The sequence below is a fragment of the Pristiophorus japonicus genome, unplaced genomic scaffold (assembly GCF_044704955.1).
Source record: "Pristiophorus japonicus isolate sPriJap1 unplaced genomic scaffold, sPriJap1.hap1 HAP1_SCAFFOLD_119, whole genome shotgun sequence".
Lineage (NCBI taxonomy): Eukaryota > Metazoa > Chordata > Chondrichthyes > Pristiophoridae > Pristiophorus > Pristiophorus japonicus.
The window spans coordinates 1630352-1650452 of NW_027250853.1; the positions used below are offsets into that span (position 1 = coordinate 1630352).

The 20101-nt window shown below is 53.4% G+C and overlaps 1 protein-coding gene across 1 annotated transcript in view; it reads right to left on the minus strand.

The window, feature by feature from the left end:
- Positions 1-3222: 3222 nt before the first annotated feature.
- Positions 3223-20101, minus strand: part of LOC139242067 (nitric oxide synthase 1-like) — a 254735-nt gene continuing 237856 nt past the window's right edge. Inside the window, exons 23-26 of the mRNA XM_070870212.1 lie at positions 14001-14122; positions 12416-12564; positions 9208-9402; positions 3223-5900 (exon numbers count right to left, since the gene is read on the minus strand). Of these exons, the coding sequence (XP_070726313.1) occupies positions 5793-5900; positions 9208-9402; positions 12416-12564; positions 14001-14122 (574 nt within the window). The 3' untranslated portion in view covers positions 3223-5792. The remainder of the gene's footprint in view (positions 5901-9207; positions 9403-12415; positions 12565-14000; positions 14123-20101) is intronic.

Below are 20101 nucleotides of genomic sequence, written 5' to 3' on the forward strand. Positions count from 1 at the left end.
GAGTGCCGGAGGGGCATTTGAGGGAGTGTCGGAGGGGCGCTACTGAGGGAGTGCCGGAGGGGCATCTGAGGGAGTGCCGGAGGGGCATCTGAGGGAGTGTCGGAGGGGCAGTACTGAGGGAATGTCGGAGGGGCGGTACTGAGGGAGTGCCGGAGGGGCATTTGAGGGAGTGTCGGAGGGGCGCTACTGAGGGAGTGTCGGAGGGGCATTTAAGGGAGTGTCGGAGGGGCGCTACTGAGGGAGTGTCGGAGGGGCATTTGAGGGAGTGTCGGAAGGGCGGTACTGAGGGAGTGTCGGAGGGGCGCTACTGAGGGACGGGATGATATTCCGGTGTTTTGTGATATTTTCTCACCCTCTATCCACCAGTTGAGTTACCCGCGTGTAGAAGAACTTCCGGTTTATAGCGGAAGTGCGAAAACGTCCTGTTGAACTCGTCACTGGATTGGCCAGAGCCTGAGCTGGCGCCATGTTGGTGAAGGAGGCCGGCTCCCACTGCGGCCCGGCACCATGTTGGTGAAGGGGGCCGGCTGCCGCTGCGGCCCGGCGGCCGCTGCGGCCCGGCGCCATGTTCGTGAAGGAGGCCGACTCCCCTGCGGCCCGGTGCCATGTTGGTGAAGGAGGCCGACTCCCCTGCGGCCCGGTGCCATGTTGGTGAAGGAGGCCGGCTCCTTCCATTGGCCGAAATCTCAGCTGCACTCTGTAGCTCCACATCCCAAAGCGCGGTGTCCAGAATTACACACAATAGCCCAGCTGAGGCCTCAGCAGTGTGTTGTAAAGCTTTAGCCTAACCTCTTTGCTCTTGTGCTGTCCGTGGCCGACGTTTGCTGCGACAGTGTTTGGGGCGGTAACGGTGGCGAGCGGCATTGCTGCTCTGGGTTCCAAGTCCCGCCGCTGCAGCCAAGTTGGGGTTAGCGCCCCGAGAGGAAGTGCAGCGCAATGTCGCTCGCCCCTCCACCGCCCAGGGACAGGACCAGGCGCTAAGCGAAGGAATGTTCCAAGCTGTGCGAAGCGCTGGCGGGAGCACGGAGCCCTCGCCCTCCGTTACAGGGTGGGCTCGCGATGGTGTGAGGGGCCACTGCTTCACCAGCGGGGAGCGGGGAGCCGGGCCCCAACACCGCGGCACCGACCCCGCCACATCGGCAAGGCAAGGCTGCAGGTGTCGGCCATTGAACAATAAGGCACTGCGCACCTCGCCTTTAGCTTTCGCCCCGCGCGGGGAGCGTGTCCCGGTTTGCGAGCTGCGAGGCTGGCGCAAACATCGCCCACGGGGCACGACCGAAGTTCCGCTCCGGGGCGAAAATGGGTCGCAGAACATGGCGATTATGTCGTCATTGTATGCGCAGCAGCCCGGGGCGATAGCGGTGGGAGCGGGGCGATAGCGGTGGGAGCGGGGCGATAGCGGTGGGAGCGGGGCGAGAGCGGGGAGCTGCCGGTGGGAGCGGGGCAATGCCGGTTTGCACCTCCACTAACGCCCACGCCCTGGGCAAGAAATCGTTTTGGTCCCTCCTACGCCTCTATTTATAAAGCCCAGGATCCCGTATCAACTCGGCCTCCCACCTTGAGAGACTTGCGTACGTACATCGCCAGGTCTCTCTGTTCCTGCACCCCTTTCAAATTGCACCATTTAGTTTATATTGCCTCTCCTCTTTTCTTTATGGTTTTATGAAAGGGAAATCATGTTTTACAAATTTGCTGGAGTTCTTTGAGGATGTAACAAGCAGGGTGGATAAGGGGGAACCAGTGGATGTGGTGTATTTGGATTTGCAGAAAGCATTTGATAAGGTGCCACATAAAAGGTTACTGCACAAGATAAAAGCTCACAGGGTTGGGGGTAATATATTAGCATGGATAGAGGATTGGCTGACAAACAGAAAACAGTTGTGATAAATGGGTCATTTTCCGGTTGGCAAACAGTAACTAGTGGTGTGCCACAGGGATCGGTGCTGGGTCCTCAGCTATTTACAACTATATTAATGATTTGGATGAAGGGACCGAGTGTAATGTAGCCAAGTTTGCTGATGATACAAAGATAGGTGGGAAAGCAAATTGTGAGGAGGACACATAAAATCTGTAAAGCGATATAGGCAGGCTAAGTGAGTGGGCAAACATTTGGCAGATGGAGTATAATGTGGGAAAATGTGAGGTTATCCACTTTGGCGGAAATAATGGAAAATAAATTACAATTTAAATGGAGAAAAATCGCAAAGTTTTGCAGTACATAGGGACCTGCGAGTCCTTGTGCATGAAACACAAAAAGTTAGTATGCAGGTACAGCAAGTGATCAGGAAGGCAAATGCAATGTTGGCCTTTATTGCTAAGAGGATAGAGTATAAAATCAGAGAAGTCCTGCTGCAACTGTACAGGGTATTGGTGAGGCCACACCTAGAGTACTGCGTACAGTTTTGGTCTCCATATTTAAGGAAGGATATACTTGCATTGGAGGCAGTTCAGAGAAGGTTCACTAGGTTGATTCTGGAGATGAGGGGGTTGACTTATGAGGATAGGTTGAGTAGGTTGGGCCTATACACATTGGAGTTCAGAAGAATGAAAGGTGATTTTATCGGAACATATAAGATAATGAGGAAGCTCGACAAGGTAGATGCAGAGAGGATATTTCCCCTCATCGGGGAAACTAGGGGACATAGTCTAAAAATAAGGGGCCACCCATTTAAAACTGAGACAAGGAGGAATTTCTTCTCTCGGAGGGTTGTAAATCTGGAATTCTCTGCCCCAGAGAGCTGTGGAGGCTGGGTCATTGAATATATTTAAGGTGGGGATGGACAGACTTTTGAGTGATAAGGGAGTGAAGGGTTATGGGGAACAGGTGTGGAAGTGGAGCTGAGTCCAGCTGTGATCTTATTGAATGGCGGAGCAGGCTCGAGGGGCCAGGTGGCCTACTCCTGCTCCTTTATCTTATGTTCTCATGCTCTTATTTGCAATCCTCTAGTTCTCTGCCACAGCCCCCATATCCAAGGAGGATTGACAGGTTGTGGCCAGAGCCTCTGCTATCGAGCTTCACTTAGCAACCGAGGATGCACCCCTCTGGACCGGGTGAGCGCTGCCAGTGGTTTCAGTACCTCCTCCTTTTAGATGTCACGTACAATCATAGTCATAATGTTTGTGATATGATACATACTAAATTATTGAAGTAAGACTGCAAACACTGCTCAGTTTTGTCACCAGGAAACCTAATTGAAAGACATTGCAGTGCAGACTGATGCATACATTGCAGATAACTTTAATCAGTTGATCAGATGTTCGCCCAGCAGAAGGAAATATTTGTGAATACATCGTCCTTTTCAGAAAGCAGGAGGTTGGGTGGAGTGGCACAGGTTTAAAATTTGAAGTTTCACGTGGTGGAATAGCGACAAGGTGGAGGAGAGAGAGGTGGAGAGGTTTAGGGAGGGAGTTCCAGAGCTTGGAGCCAAGGCAACAGAAGGCACGGCCACCGATGATTGAGCGATTATAATCAGGGATGCTCAGGAGGTCTGAATTAGAGGAGCACGGGGGGGGGGGGTTGTGGAGCTGGAGGAGATTACAGAGATAGGGAGGGGCGAGGGACATGGAGGGATTTGTAAACAAGGATGAGAAATTTGAAATCGAGGCATTGCTTAACCAGAAGCCAAAGTAGGTCCGTGAGCACAGGGGGTGATGGGAATGGCTTCGATCTTCCCAATATCCAACTGGAGAAAATTTCTGCTTATCCAGAACTGGATTTTGGACAAGCAGTCTGACAATTTAGAGACTGTGGAGGGGTCGAGAGAAGTGGTGGTGAGGTAGAGCTGGGTGTTATCAGCGTACATGTGGAAACTGATGATGTGTTTTTGGATGATGTCACCAAGGGGCAGCACATAGATGAGAAATAGGAGGGGCCCAAGGATAGATCCTTGGGGGACACCAGAGGTAACGATGTGGGGGTGGGAAGAGAAGCTGTTGCAGGTGATTCTCTGGCTACGATTAGATGGATAAGAATGGAACCAGGCGAGTGCAGTCCCACCCAGCTGGACGGAGGTGGAGAGGCGTTGGAGGAGGATTGAGTGGTCAACCATGTCAAAGGCTGCAGACAGGTCGAGAAGAATGAGGAGAGAGAGTTTGCCTTTGTCACAGTCACACAGGATGTCATATGTGACTTTGATGGGAGCGGTTTCGGCACTGTGGCAGGCGCAGAAACCGGATCGGAGGGATTTAAATATGGAATTTTGGGAAAGTTGGGCACGGATTTGGGAGGCGACAACACGTTCAAGGACTTTGGTGAGGAAAGGGAGGTTGGAGATGGGACGGTAGTTTGCAAGGACGGAGGGATTGAGGGCTGGTTTTTTGAGCAGAGGGGTGATGATGGCAGATTTGAGGGAGGGGGAGACATACCCGAGGAGAGAGAACCGTTAACAATGTCAGCTAACATGGGAGCCAGAAAAGGAAGCTGGGTGGTCAGCAGTTTGGTGGGAATAGGGTCAAGGGACCAGGAAATGGGTCTCATGGACAGGATGAGCTCGGAATGGTCAAGAGGGGAGATCGGAGACAAACTGGAGAAAGATGTGAGGTCAGGGCTGGGGCAGGGGGCTTCCTTAGAAGAAGTTTGGCCGGTGGGCTAGGCAGAGACAGAGGCGGCCGAACGGATGGTCTCAATCTTAGAGACAAAAAAGTCCATGAGCTCCTCACACTTATTGTCGGAGGTGAGGGTGGGTCCTGGGGAGAGGGGGTTAAAAAGACGGTTAGCGGTGGAGAATAGAAGCCGGGGTTTATCTTTACATTACAGAATGATTCTGGAATAGTGAGCGATTCGGGCAGATGAGAGCAGGACCCGATAGTGCTTCATGTGGTCCAGCCAGATCTGGTGGTGAATGGCCAAACCAGTTGTCCGCTGTCTGCATTCAGGTCTGCATCCCTTGAACTAGAGAAAGTGAAGATCAGGGCTGTACCAGGGGGAACGGCCAGGGTGAGAGAGTAATTGTTTTCACAGGGACTAGGGCAACAAAAGGTGGTGGTGAGGGTGTGATTGAGCAGATCGGTAGCTGCAGAGATGTCGCGGTGAATGGAGGACCACAGGCTGGATGGTTGGGAGTTGATGAGTGCCGTTGTAAGAGATTCGGGAGAGAGTTTTTCCAGGGGCGGGCACAGAAGGAGGTAGGGTTGCAGGGGGGGAATGGGTGTGGGTGGAGAGCGATACGAGGAAGTGGTCAGAGATGGCTTTATCTGCGATTGATGCGATGGGAGTAGCGAGCCCACGGGAGGTGGCAAGGTCGAGGGGGTGGCCGTGAATATGGGTTGGGGAGTTCAGATGGAGGCAGAGATTAAGGGCGGACAGGAAGCGAGTGAACAGAGGAAAGAGAGCACGATTGAGTTGGAGGTTGAAATCACCGAGGATGAGAAGTTGTTCGGTGCAGAGACAGGACGAGGAAAGCAGTGAAGAAATATCGGTGATAACATTTTTATGTTATTTGGGTTGGCGGTAGAGAAGGAAAATTTTAAATGAGGTGCAAGGGGTGGAATAGGGTGAGATGCTCAAAGAGGAGAAAGTGCCGGGGGAGTAGGGGGACAGACCAAGGTATGATTTGGTGATGAGAGCCACACCGTCACCACGGCAGGCTGGGCGGGGCAAGTGGTGGATGGTATAGCCGGGCGGGGAGGCTTCATACAGCTAAAATATAGTGCTATATAATCAGACAGTGATTGGGAGAGAGACAGACTGTAACATGCAGACGCTCTGTATAATGTAGAAAAGTCGTGGCATGTCCTCATTTCTAGCCAGCCCCCGAGTGCTGCCGACCCACTCCCGTTACGGGGCCAATCGTTCACTTTGTTGCCTGCCAGTACGACAAAGAGGTGGATCGGAATTTTGTGGCGACCTCCCGGGTTCGCAGCGTTACACCGAAGATATCTTCATGGTAGCGATTCTCATCCTGCAGGAGAGGAAAGAGCAGCGTGAATGGTGAAACCTGTGAACAAAGACTGTGACAGGTATCGGAGTGGAATGTCGCACAGTTCTTCAAACAAAGGCAGAGGGAAGGAGATAAAACCCACTGTAGAGCAGAGGTAAAGGGAAGGCACGCCCTTTCAATCAGTTAATTAGACCCTTTATATATATTGAGTCCACTCATCATACAGTCCATGCACACTCCCCTATCACTGACTCTCCCCACCCACTTAACCTCCTTCCACAGCCCAGATACACTCTCCCCTTTTTATCTTTTTGCGATTTAACTTTATTTGGGGTGAGTAATACAGAGGGAATGATTTTTTTGCAGGGAGGCCGGCTCTGTAGCTGGCGATATTCAGTTGCTCCCCCGGCCTAGCGCCCAGAGAGAGGTGTGGAACGCCTCCCTCAGCGCTGCGCCCCACTCTCAGAGCACAACCACCCAATTTCTTGGCCGCCGACGCAAACCATTTCCCGGCGCTAAATTTAGCCTCAAAAACACCAACCGAATTTCCAGCCCATTAATGTACTATAAATGGCCGATTTAGCAAAGAGTAGATGAGCAGAGAGACCTTGGTGCCCATACACACAAATCCTTAAAGGTGGCAGGCAGGGCAAGGTGATAAGGTGGTTAAACAAGCACATGGGTTACTTGGGTTTATAAATAGAATATAACAGCAAAGCGATCAGGCTGGAACTTTATAAATCATTGGTTGGGCCTCAGCTTGAGTGTTGTGGACAATTCTGGGCAACACACGTCAGGAAAGTAAAGGCCTCAGAAAGGGCACAGAGGGGCTTTACCGGGATGTTACCAGGAACTTCAGTTATATGGAGAGTTGGAAATGTTGGGACAGTTCTCCTTGGAACAGAGAAGGTTCAGAGGTGACCTATTAGAGGGTTTCCAGCTGATGAGAGGTTTTGATAGAATCGAGAGAGAAAAGCGATTCCCCCTGGCGAGTGAGGAGGTCGAGGATTTAAAATTATTAGAAAAAGGTCTAGAGGGGAGAGGAGGAGAAATGTTTGGCGCAGAGAGCTGTGGGGATCTGGAATGCTCGATCTGAAAAGGTGGTGCAAGCTGACTGAAATAATTTGAAAAGGGAGTTGGACGGGTATTTGAGGAGGAGGAACTTACAGGGTCAGGGTCAGGGGTCGGGGACAGGGTCATGGACAGGTGCGGGGTCAGGGACCGGGTCAGGGACAAGGTCAGGGTCAGGTGCGGGGTCAGGGACCGGGACAGGGGTCAGGGGCGAGGGTCGGGGGACAGGGTTGGGGTCAGGGACAGGGTCGGGGGTCAGGTACAGGGACGGGGGACAGGGACCGGGACAAACAACGGGAGCGTGGGACTGAGCACGACTGCTATATCACGGAGCCAGCACAGGTACACCGGGCCGAATAGCCTCCTTCTGTGCCGTACGTTTCTGTGATCAAACTTGCTCACCGACAGATATTTATCAGGCCCCTTCTGGAAGAAGTTAATTGAGAAACTAAATCGATTCCGTTCCACGTTCACTGCTCGGTGATGAGAAACTATTTGTGAATTTTTACCTCACTTGAAGATTGTTCATTTTAAACATGCCCCCTGCTCCCACTCCAAATCAAATCCCCTGTTTGTCTCTCATCATTTGCTGCTGCTCTCTCATGTCTCTGGTACTCAGTAAAATAATGGGACTAAAGGCAGATAAATCCCCTGGACCTGGTGGCTTGCATCCTAAGGTCTTAAGAGAAGTAGCGGCAGGGATTGTGGATGCATTGGCTGTAATTTACCAAAATTCCCTGGATTCTGGGGAGGTCCCAGCAGATTGGAAAACTACAAATGTAACGCCCCTATTTAAAAAAGGAGGCAGACAAAAAGCAGGAAACTATAGACCAGTTAGCCTAACATCTGGGGTTGGGAAAATGTTCGAGTCCATTATTAAAGAAACAGTAGCAGGACATTGGAAAAGCAAAGTTCGGTCAGGCAGAGTCAGCATGGATTTATGAAGAGGAAGTCATGTTTGACAAATTTACTGGAATTCTTTGAGGATGTAACGAACAGAATGGATAAAGGGGAACCAGTGGATGTGGTGTATTTGGACTTCCAGAAAGCATTTGACAAGGTGCGACATAAAAGGTTACTGCACAAGATAAAAGTTCACAGGGTTAGGGGTAATATATTAGCATGGATAGAGGATTGGCTAACTAACTAAAAACAGAGAGTCGGGATAAATGGTTCATTCTCTGGTTGGCAATCAGTAACTAGTGGGGTGCCGCAGGGATCAGTGCTGGGACCCAACGATTTACAATCAAATTAACGACTTGGAAGAAGGAACGAGTGTAACGTAGCCAAGTTTGCTGACAATACAAAGATGGGAGGAAACTTAATGTGTGAGGAGAACACAAAAAATCTGCAAAAAGACATAGACAGGCTAAGTGAGTAGGCAAAAATTTAGTAGATGGAGTATAATGTTGGAAAGTGTGATGTCATGCACTTCGGCAGAAAAAAATCAAAGAGCAAGTTATTATTTAAATGGAGAAAGATTGCAAAGTGCCGCAGTACAGCGGGAACTGGGGGTACTTGTACATGAAACACAAAAGGTTAGTATGCAGGTACAGCAAGTGATCAGGATTATTGTAAAGGGGATGGAGTATAAAAGCAGGGAAGTCTTGCTGCAGTTGTACAGGGTATTGGTGAGGCCACTCCTGGAATACTGCATGCAGTTTAAGTTTCCATATTTACGAAAGGATATATTTGCTTTGCAGTTCAGAGAAGGTTCACTCGGTTGATTCTGGAGATGAGGAGGTTGACTCATGAGGAAAGGTTGAGTAGGTTGGGCCTCTACTCATTGGCATTCAGAATAATGAGAGGTGATCTTCTCGAAACATATAAGTTTATGAGGGGATGTGACAAGGTGGATGCAGAGAGGATGTTCCCACTGATGGGGGAGACCAGAAATAGGGGGCATGATCTTCGAATAAGGGGCCGCCCATTTAAAACTGAGATGAGGAGGAATTTCTTCTCTCAGGGGGTTGTAATTCTGTGGAATTCGCTGCCTCAGAGAGCTGTGGAAGTTGGGACATTGAATAAATTTAAGACAGGAATAGACATTTTCTTAAACAATAAGAGAATAAGTGGTTCTGGGGAGCGGGCGGGGAAGTGGGCCTGAGTCCTCGATCGGATCAGCTATGATCGTATTAAATGGTGGAGCAGGCTCGAGGGGCCGTATGGCCTCTTCCTGCTTCTATTTCTTATGTTCTTATGTTATGTCTTCCCGCGATAATTCGCGCAGTGCGCACAATCTGGGAAGCTCTCTTACTTTGAGATTGGCAATGTAGGCCGCTGCCTCATTCAGACTCATTGCCCCCTGGCCGGCGATCAATTCCTGCACGGTTTTTGCAACTTCTTGTGCCATCGTAACATCTCCACAAATGTACAGGTGGCCCTTCAGAGAATGCAGGATTTGGTACAGTTCCACGGCCAGCTGATTCTGAATGATATCCTGTACATACACCTAGGGGAAGCAAATGGATATAGTACATCAACCGAACAAGGTCCCCATCTCACAGACCCCCGTCCCACTCTCCCCACTCCCCATCACACGGACCCCGTCCCACTCTCCCCATCACACAGACCCCCGTCCCACTCTCCCCGCTCCCCATCACAACGGACCCCCGTCCCACTCTCCCCAGTCCCCATCACACCGACCCCCGTCCCACTCTCCCCACTCCCCATCACACAGACCCCCGTCCCACTCTCCCCACTCCCCATCACACAGACCCCCGTCCCACTCTCCCCACTCCCCATCACACAGACCCCCGTCCCACTCTCCCCATCTCACAGACCCCCGTCCCACTCTCCCCACTCCCCATCACACGGACCCCGTCCCACTCTCCCCATCACACAGACCCCCGTCCCACTCTCCCCGCTCCCCATCACAACGGACCCCCGTCCCACTCTCCCCAGTCCCCATCACACCGACCCCCGTCCCACTCTCCCCACTCCCCATCACACAGACCCCCGTCCCACTCTCCCCACTCCCCATCACACGGACCCGGTCCCACTCTCCCCGCTCCCCATCACACGGACCCGGTCCCACTCTCCCCATCACACAGACCCCCATCCCACTCTCCCCGCTCCCCATCACACAGACCCCCATCCCACTCTCCCCACTCCCCATCACACGGACCCCCGTCCCACTCTCCCCATCACACGGACCCCCGTCCCACTCTCCCCGCTCCCCATCACACAGACCCCCATCCCACTCTCCCCGCTCCCCATCATACAGACCCCCATCCCACTCTCCCCATCACACGGACCCCCGTCCCACTCCCCATCACACGGACCCCCGTCCCACTCTCCCCGCTCCCTATCACACAGACCCCCGTCCCACTCTCCCCGCTCCCCATCACACAGACCCCCGTCCCACTCTCCCCATCACACAGACCCCGATCCCACTCTCCCCGCTCCCCATCACACAGACCCCCGTCCCACTCTCCCCGCTCCCTATCACACAGACCCCCGTCCCACTCTCCCCGCTCCCCATCACACAGACCCCCGTCCCACTCTCCCCACTCCCCATCACACAGACCCCCGTCCCACTCTTCCCACTCCCCATCACACGGACCCCCGTCCCACTCTCCCCACTCCCCATCACATGGACCCCCGTCCCACTCTCCCCATCACACAGACCCCCGTCCCACTCTTCCCACTCCCCATCACACGGACCCCCGTCCCACTCTCCCCACTCCCCATCACATGGACCCCCGTCCCACTCTCCCCATCACACAGACCCCCGTCCCACTCTTCCCACTCCCCATCACACGGACCCCCGTCCCACTCTCCCCGCTCCCCATCACAACGGACCCCCGTCCCACTCTTCCCACTCCCCATCACATGGACCCCCGTCCCACTCTCCCCATCACACAGACCCCCGTCCCACTCTTCCCACTCCCCATCACACGGACCCCCGTCCCACTCTCCCCGCTCCCCATCACACAGACCCCCGTCCCACTCTTCCCACTCCCCATCACACGGACCCCCGTCCCACTCCCCATCACATGGACCCCCGTCCCACTCTCCCCATCACACAGACCCCCGTCCCACTCTCCCCGCTCCCCATCACACAGACCCCCGTCCCACTCTCCCCACTCCCCATCACATGGACCCCCGTCCCACTCTCCCCATCTCACGGACCCCCGTCCCACTCTCCCCATCACACAGACCCCCATCCCACTCTCCCCGCTCCCCATCACACGGACCCCGTCCCACTCTCCCCATCTCATGGACCCCCGTCCCACTCTCCCCATCTCATGGACCCCCGTCCCACTCTCCCCATCACACGGACCCCCGTCCCACTCTCCCCGCTCCCCATCACTCAGACCCCCGTCCCACTCTCCCCATCACACAGACCCCCGTCCCACTCTCCCCGCTCCCCATCACACGGACCCCCGTCCCACTCTCCCCGCTCCCCATCACACGGACCCCCGTCCCACTCTCCCCGCTCCCCATCACACGGACCCCCGTCCCACTCTCCCCACTCCCCATCACACAGACCCCCGTCCCACTCTCTTCACTCCCCATCACACGGACCCCCGTCCCACCGCCCCCTCCCCCTCCCCCACTCCCATCACACTCTACACTCTGTCTAAATTGTCAGACTGCTTGTCCGACATCCAGTACTGGATGAGCAGAAGTTTTCTCCATTTGAATATTGGGAAGACCAAAGCCACAAACTGCGTTCCCTCTCCCCAACTCCTGTCTGAGGCTGAACCCGACTGCTCACAACCTTGGTGTCATATTTGACCCTGAAAGGAGCTTTCGACCACATCTCCGCAGCATAACTAAGACCGCCTATTTCCACCTCCGTAACATCGCCCGTCTCCGTTCCCTGCCTCAGCTCATCCGCTGCTGAAGCCCTCATTCATGCCTGTTACCTCTAGACTTGACTATTCCAACGCACTCCTGGCCGGCCTCCCACATTCTACCCTGCGTAAACTAGTGATGGTCCAAAACTTGGCTACCCGTGTCCTAACTCGCACCAAGTCCCGCTCACCCATCACCCCTCACCCCTGTGCTCGCGGACCTACATTGGCTCCCGGTTAAGCAATGCCTCAATTTCAAAATTCTCATCCTTGTTTTCAAATCCCTTCATGGCCTCACCCCTCCCTATCTCTGAAATCTCCTCTAGCCACACAACCCCCCGAGATGTCTGCACTCCTCTAATTCTGCCATCCTGAGCATCCCTGATTATAATTGCTCAACCATTGGTGGCCGTGCCTTCTGTTGCCTGGGCCCCAAGCTCTGGAACTCCCTCCCTAAACCTCTCTACCTCTTTTTCCTCCTTCAAGACGCTCCTTAAAACCTACCTCTTTGACCAAGCTTTTGATCATCTGCTTCAAATCGCATAAGACTCCTGTGAAGCACCTTGGGATGTTTCACGAAGTTAAAGGCGCTATATAAATACAAGCTGTTGTTGTTGTCCCACTCCCCATCACACTGTACCCTCTGTCCCACACTCACTTTACCTTTTTCTTCCCTGGCTCTCTTGAGTACGCCGTGTAAATCTCTTTGAAGACACCTTTGTTTTTCGCCTCTATCATTTCCTCATTGTAAATATGATCCATCTCGGACTGTCGGCATCCGAAGATCAGAGTCATCGCACATGGCTCCCGTCCTATGATCAGAAAGAGAGCGAGTGAGTGAGAGAGTGAGAGAGAGAGAGAGTGAGAGTGAGAGAGTGAGAGAGGAGTGAGAGAGAGAGAGAGTGAGAGAGAGTGAGAGAGGAGTGAGAGATTGAGAGAGGAGTGAGAGAGTGAGAGAGTGAGAGAGAGTGAGAGAGAGTGGGAGTGAGAGAGAGTGAGAAAGAGTGAGAGAGAATGAGAAAGAGTGAGAGAGGAGTGAGAGATTGAGAGAGGAGTGAGCGAGAGTGAGAGAGAGAGAGAGATAGAGTGAGAGAGGAGTGAGAGAGTTAGAGAGAGTGAGAGTAAGAGAGGAGTGAGAGTGAGAGTGAGAGAGAGTGAGAATGAATGAGAGAGAGAGAGTGAGAGAGGAGTGAGAGGAGAGGAGTGAGAGAGAGTGAGAGAGAGAGAGAGTGAGAGAGAGAGAGAGTGAGAATGAGTGAGAGAGAGAGAGAGTGAGAGAGTGAGAGAGGAGTGAGAGGAGTGAGAGAGAGTAAGAGTGAGAGAGACAGAGAGAGAGAGATAGAGAGAGAGAGATAGAGAGAGAGAGAGCGCGACAGAGATAGATATATAGATAGAGAAAGAGTGATAGGGAGAGAGTGACAGAGAGAGAGAGCGAGAGAAAGCGAGATAGAGGTCGGAAAGAGACAGAGGGAGAGAGAGAAAGAGAGGTCAGAGAGAGAGAGGGGTTAGTGAGTGAGAGAGAGAGAGCGAGAGACAGGTGCAGCGTGAGAGAGACAGAAGGAGAGAGGTGTCAGAAGAGGATGGACCGAGGGAGAGGATGGACCGAGGGAGAGAAGGGACCGAGGGAGAGCGATTAGTGATCGAGGGAGAGGAGGGACTGAGGGAGGGAGATCGAGGGAGAGGAGGAACCGAGGGAGAGGAGGGACCGAGGGAAAGGGGATCGAGGGAGAGGAGGGACTGAGTGAAAGGGGCGACCGAGGGAGAGGGGACTGAGGGAGAGGGAACCGAGGGAGAGGGGAATGAGGGAGAGGAGATCGAGGGAGAGGAGGGACCGAGGGAAAGGGGATCAAAGGAGAGGAGGGACTGAGTGAAAGGGGGGACCGAGGGAGAGGGGATCAAGGGAGAGGGGACTGAGGGAGAGGGGATCAAGGTAGAGAGGATCGAGGGAGAGGAGGGACTGAGGGAGAGGAGGGACAAAGGGAGAGGAGTGACAGAGGAAGAGGAGATCGAGGGAGAGGAGGGACCAAGGGAGAGGGGATCGAAGGAGAGGAGGGAGAGGGGGGGACTAAGTGAAAGGGGGGACCGAGGGAGAGGGGATCGAGGGAGAGGAGAGACTGAGGAAGAGGAGGGATCGAGGGAGAGGGACCGGGAAGGAGGGAGGGGAGTATTAAAGGTGACCTAGGACATTGAGAGTTCGATGACAGTGGATGGAGCGAAAGGGAGCGATTGTGAGTCCACCCACACTAACCTTGCTCTTCAATCTCGTACAGACGCTGTTGCCAGAAGCTTCTGTAAGGAGCGATCCCAGTCCCAGGGCCCACAAGCACGCACGGGATAGAGGCGTCAGATGGCAGGTGGAATAGCGGAGCCCTAGCAACGAGACAGACAGAATCATGTGGGTAAATGTGGGTATATCAGCTTGAATACTCAGTGTGCACGGGGCGTGTACAGACCCGGCGAGGCACCACAAAAGCTGGTTTTCGGCCCGCAATGCCCATGTGTTGAAAACCGGCTTTTCCGATCTGTTGATCTCCCCCATCCCTGCAGGCTGTTTGCCCAACTCCCATCCCGCAAATGTCCTTCAAACTCTTGTGCCTGGTAAACGCAGACACATAGCCTACTTTTACCAGCGTAAGAGTTTTAAAACACACAAAAATAAAAATCTACACCACTTTTTTACGTTAAAAACCCTGTCCACTAAAGTAATTAAAACACTTCCAAAAATCCCCAAATTATATCTTTTTCCAAAACATTTCATTGGCTCAGTTTTCCCCAAAGCCGATTTTTGCCGTACTCGAGGAGTTACGCTCCAACACAATCAGCCAACGTTCCCCGCGGGAACTGTTGATTTTGCCTGTCCATTAAGCTCTGTGGGTGGAGCCGAAGATCTGCGCCAAAAAGATCGGGTTGCCAGGGCAATGAGGGACACTGCGGGACACACTGGAAATGATACGTCCTTACTATACAGTATAAATGCACACGAGGCCCATGCTTGAGAGAAGGTCAGTCTGTGACCTGTCCTTTATTCCTTAGCACTCAAGTGATGAAGGTGGGTGAAGCTTCCCCTTTTATACCTGAAGGTCCAGGTTAGGAGTATCTCCCACCTCGTGGTCAGTGTTCTCACAGTGTACAACTTAGGTCAGTTTATACATGGGTTACAATGCTGGTTGAATACATGACATCACCTCCCCTCCAAAGTCTTATTGGGATCACAGGTTAAGTCTCTCTGGTGGTTTACGCTCCCTTGTAGAGTGCCTGAGTTGGGGCTCCGGTTGTTGGACGCTGGCCTGAGTGTCTGCTGTTTGCGGTGCCTCAGGCCTGTCCGGACTGCCCACAGTGACTGGGCTCTCCTCCGTTTGGTTCCGGTGTTCGGTCACCTGTGGTGGAGTGAACTCTACATCGTGTTCTTCCTCTGCTTCTTCTATGGGGTTGCTGAACCTCCTTTTTGTTTGATCCACATGTTTGCGGCAGATTTGTCCATTGGTAAGTTTAACTACCAGAATCCTATTTCCCTCTTTGGCAATCACAGTGCCTGCGAGCCATTTGGGCCCTGCAGTGTAGTTGAGGACAAAAACAGGATCATTTACATCAATACATCGCGCCCTCGCATTCCTGTCATGGTAGTCATATTGTGGCTGGCGCCTGCTCTCGACAATTTCTTTCATGGTGGAGTGTATAAGGGATAGCCGGGTTTTGAGCATCTTTTTCATTAGCAGCTCTGCGGGTGGAACCCCTGTGAGCGAGTGTGGTCAGGATCTGTGGGCCAACAGGAGGCGTGATAAGCGGGTTTGTAGGGAACCCCCTTGGAATCTGAGCATCCCCTGTTTGATTATCTGCACTGCTCGTTCCACCTGGCCATTTGAGGCCGGCTTGAACGGTGCCATTCTGACATGGTTAATTCCATTGCCTGCCATGAAGTCCTGGAATTCAGTGCTTGTGAAGCACGGGCTATTGTCGCTGACCAAGACGTCCGGTAGACCGTGGGCGGCGAACATTGCCCATAGACTTTCTACCGTGGCAGAGGATGTGCTTGAATTTAAAATGTCACACTCGATCCATTTGGAGTAGGCGTCTACTATAACCAAAAACATTTTTCCCATGAAAGGACCTGCGTAGTCCACATGGGTGCTTGACCAAAGCTTGGCGGGCCATGGCCAGGGTCTAAGGGGGACTTCCCTGAGCGCATTGCCCAGCTGGGCACACGTGTTGCACCTGCGAACACAAAGTTCCAGATCTGCGTCTACCCCTGGCCACCAAACGTGTGACCTGGCAATTGCCTTCATCATGACAATGCCCGGGTGCTCATTGTGGAGTTCTCTGATGAACACCTCTCTGCCCATCTGGGGCATGACTACGCGGTTTCCCCACAGTAGGCAATCGGCCTGAATCGAGAGTTCATCCTTGCGCCTGTGAAATGGTTTAAATTCCTCAGGGCATGCCCTGTACGTGGCTGCCCAGTCCCCATTCAGGACACATTTCTTGACTAGAGACAATAGCGGGTCTCTATTTGTCCAGACTTTAATCTGACGGGCTGTCACGGGTGAGCCTTTGCTTCCGAAAGCTTCAACAACCATGACCATCTCAGCAGCATGCTCGGTAGCCCCCTCAGTGGTGGCTAGTGGGAGCCTGCTGAGTGCATCGGCGCAGTTTTCGGTGCCCGGTCTGTGCCAAATTGTTTGCCGATGCGTTTGCATTTATGGCCTTGTTGTCGGCCAAAAGGGACGTTAGGGGTTTGTGATCTGTCCCCAGCTCAAATTTCCTGCCAAACAGGTACTGGTGCATTTTCTTTACAGCATATACACATGCGAGCGCCTCCTTTTCTACCATCCTGTAGCCCCTTTCTGCCTGGGACAGACTCCTGGAGGCATAAGCTACCGGCTGTAACTGACCCTTGACATTGACATGCTGCAACACACACCTGACACCATAGGATGACGCATCGCACGTTAACACAAGTTTCTTACATGGGTCGTACAGTGTTAACAGAGTGTTGGAACATAACAAATTGCGTGCTCTATTAAAAGCCCTTTCCTGGCTGTCCCCCCAGACCCATTCGCAACCTTTGCGTAGGAGCACGTGTAGCGTCTCTAGCAGCGTGCTCAATTTGCGAAGAAAGTTACCAAAATAGTTCAGGAGCCCCAGGAATGAACGCAGCTCCGTCGTGTTACGGGGTCTGGGTGCTCTCTGGATCGCTTCCGTCTTGGACGCAGTAGGGCTGATCCCGTCTGCTGCTACCCTCATCCCCAGGAATTCTACCTCTGGAGCTAGGAAGACTCACTTCGCCTTTTTCAGTCGCAGCCCTACCCGGTCCAGTCTGCGTAGCACCTCCGCCAGGTTGTGGAGGTGTTCTTCAATATCGTAACCCGTGATGAGGAAGTCGTCCTGAAAAACCACCATCCCTGGAATCGACTTGAGGAGGCTTTCCATATTTCGTTGGAAGATCGCGGCGACCGAGCGAATCCCGAACGGACATCTGTTGTACTCAAACAACCCCTTGTGTGTCGTGATGTTGGTCAGCTTCTTCGACTCACTCGCCAGCTCCTGGGTCATGTAAGCTGAGGTCAGGTCCAATTTTGAAAAAAGTTTGCCACCGGATAGCGTCGCAAAGAGGTCCTCCGCTCTCGGTAGCGGGCACTGGTCTTGGAGTGACACCCGATTGATGGTGGCCTTGTAATCACCACATACTCTGACTGACCTATCCGCCTTGAGCACCGGCACGATCGGGCTCGCCCAGTCACTGAATTCGACTGGCGAGATGATGCCTTCCCTCAGCAGGCGGTCCAATTCGCCTTCTATCTTTTCCCGCATCACGTACGGCACCGCTCTGGCCTTGTGGTGTACTGGCCTGGTTTCTGTGAATCACTACCTTGGCCCCCATGAAAGTGCCGATGCCAAGTTGAAATAATGAGTCAAATTTGTCCAGGATCTGTGAGCATGATACTCGCTCCACAGAGGAAATTGCATTGACATCACCCCATTTCCAGTTCATGACAGAAAGCCAACTCCTCCCCAGTAGTGCGGGACCGTCCCCCGGGACAATCCGGAGTGGCAACCTGTTCTCTGGATCTTGTGGGTCACGACTACCGTGCCACTGCCTAGCACTGGAATGATCTCCTTTGTGTATGTCAGTGGCTGTGCGTCAATCAGCGATAATTTTGGCCGACTGGCCTTGGACGCCCACAACTTTTCGAACTGTTTGCTACCCATCAGGGACTGGCTGGCACCCGTGTCTAACTCCATTGATACTGGGATGCCATTGAGGAGCACTTTCATCATTATCGGTGGCGTCCTGGTGTATGAACTGTATACGTGCTCCACATGAACTCGCTGAACTTCAGCTTCCAGCGATTTCCCCCAGTGTCCATTTCTGCAATTTCTGCAGGTATTTTGCTTATCTCTGCAAACTCCGGCTGAGTGTGTGCCTCCACGCCTCCAACATGAGCTGTCGTTGGAAAAAGATCCCTTGCCAGTCGATCGCCCCTGACTGCCCCTGTGACTGTCCTTGAGTGCGCATTAACAGGTGTTGATGGCCCCATTACGGGCCGCATTGTCTCTTGCAATGGCGTGAATCACCGTTCAACTTGCCATTGTCTCTGTCGAACTCCCCCTCTGGGTTCGACTACATGTTGGGGCATGCCCGATTGCCCTTGTCTGCCTGGAGAACTGTGTGCTGCTTTAACAATGTTGGATCTCTGTCCCAACCATTCCTTAACACAGTACCTCTCGTCTGTTCTGCTAGTGGCCATGCTCGAGTGGTTTAAATCCCAGTTTCTCATCACCATTGATACATCCTTACTACACAGTATAAATGCACACGAGGCCCATGCTTGAGAGGTCAGTCTGTGACCTGTCCTTTATTCCTTAGCACTCAAGTGATGAAGGTGGGTGGAGCTTCCCCTTTTGTACCTGAAGGTCCAGGTTCAGAGTATCTCCCACCTAGTGGTCATTGTTCTCACAGTGTACAACTTAGGTCAGATTATACATGGGTTATAATGCTGGTTGAATACATGACAGGAAACATACAACACATTCTGTCCCGCTCACAACAACCTGCACAAGCACCTCGCACACTGCAGCAGCTTACCACCATCCAATTATTGAAGCGTTTGTGCCAAAAGTCTATCCCCCCGCTCCTGGTGCCAGGTGCCACTCCTAACCCTGGGCGAGAGGCCTCCCCCTGCCCCTTCTCTCCCCCCCACCGTCTCTCTCTCCCCCCCTCTCTCTTCCCCCTCTCTCCCCCCCTCCTCCTTTCCTCCCCTCCGCTCTCCTCTCCCCCACCCCCACTCTCCTCTACTCTTTCCCCAGCTCCCACCGCCCTGCTCTCCTCTCTTCCCCCCTATCTCCTCGCCCCCCCTCTCCTCTCCCCTCCACTGTTTGGGGGCGTTTGAGTATTTGGGGGGGCGTTTGAGTATTTGGGGGGTGTTTGGGGGCGGTTTGGATGTTTGGGGGGGCTGGGTGTTTGGGGGTGGGCTAGGTGTTTGGGGGGGAGGTTGGGGGTTTAGGGAGATTTGGGTGTTTGGGTGTGTTGGGGGGTTGGGTGTTTAGGGGGCTTTGGGGTTTGGGTATTTAAGGGGATTGGGTGTTTAGGGGTGTTTGGGTGTTGGGGGGGTTGGGTGATTGGGGGGGGTTGGGTGTTTGGGAGGGGATTGGGTGTTTGGGGGGGGTTGGGTGTTTGGGGGAGTGGGTGATTGGGGGGGGTTTGGGTGTTTGGGGGGGTTTTGGATGTTATGGAGGGGTTTAGATGTTTGGGGGGGGTTGGGTGATTGGGGGGGTTTGGGTTTTTGGGGGGGGGTTTGGTGTTTGGGGGGGGGTTTGGTGTTTGGGGGGGGGTTTGGTGTTTGGATGTTATGGGGGGTTTGGTGTTTGGGGGGGGTTTGGATGTTTGGGGGGTGTGGATGTTTGGGGGGGTGTTTGGGTGGGTTTTGATGTTTGGGGGGGGTTTGGATGTTTGCGGGGGGTTTGGATGTTTGGGGGGGTTGGGTGATTGGGGGGGGTTGGGTGATTGGGGGGGGTTGGGTGATTGGGGGGGTTGGGTGATTGGGGGGGTTGGGTGATTGGGGGGGTTGGGTGATTGGGGGGGTTTGGTGTTTGGGGGGGATTGGGTGTTTGGGGGGGATTGGGTGTTTGGGGGGTTGGGTGTTTGGGGGGGTTGGGTGTTTGGGGGTGTTTGGGTGTTTGGGGGGGTTTGGTTGTTTGGTGTTGGGGGGGTTTGGATGTTTGGGGGGGTTTGGATGTTTGGGGGGTTTGAGTGTTTGGGGGGGTTGGGTGTTTGGGGGGGTTTGAATGTTTGGGGGGTTGGGTGTTTGGGGGGGTTGGGTGATTGGGGGTGTTTGGGTGATTGGGGGGTTG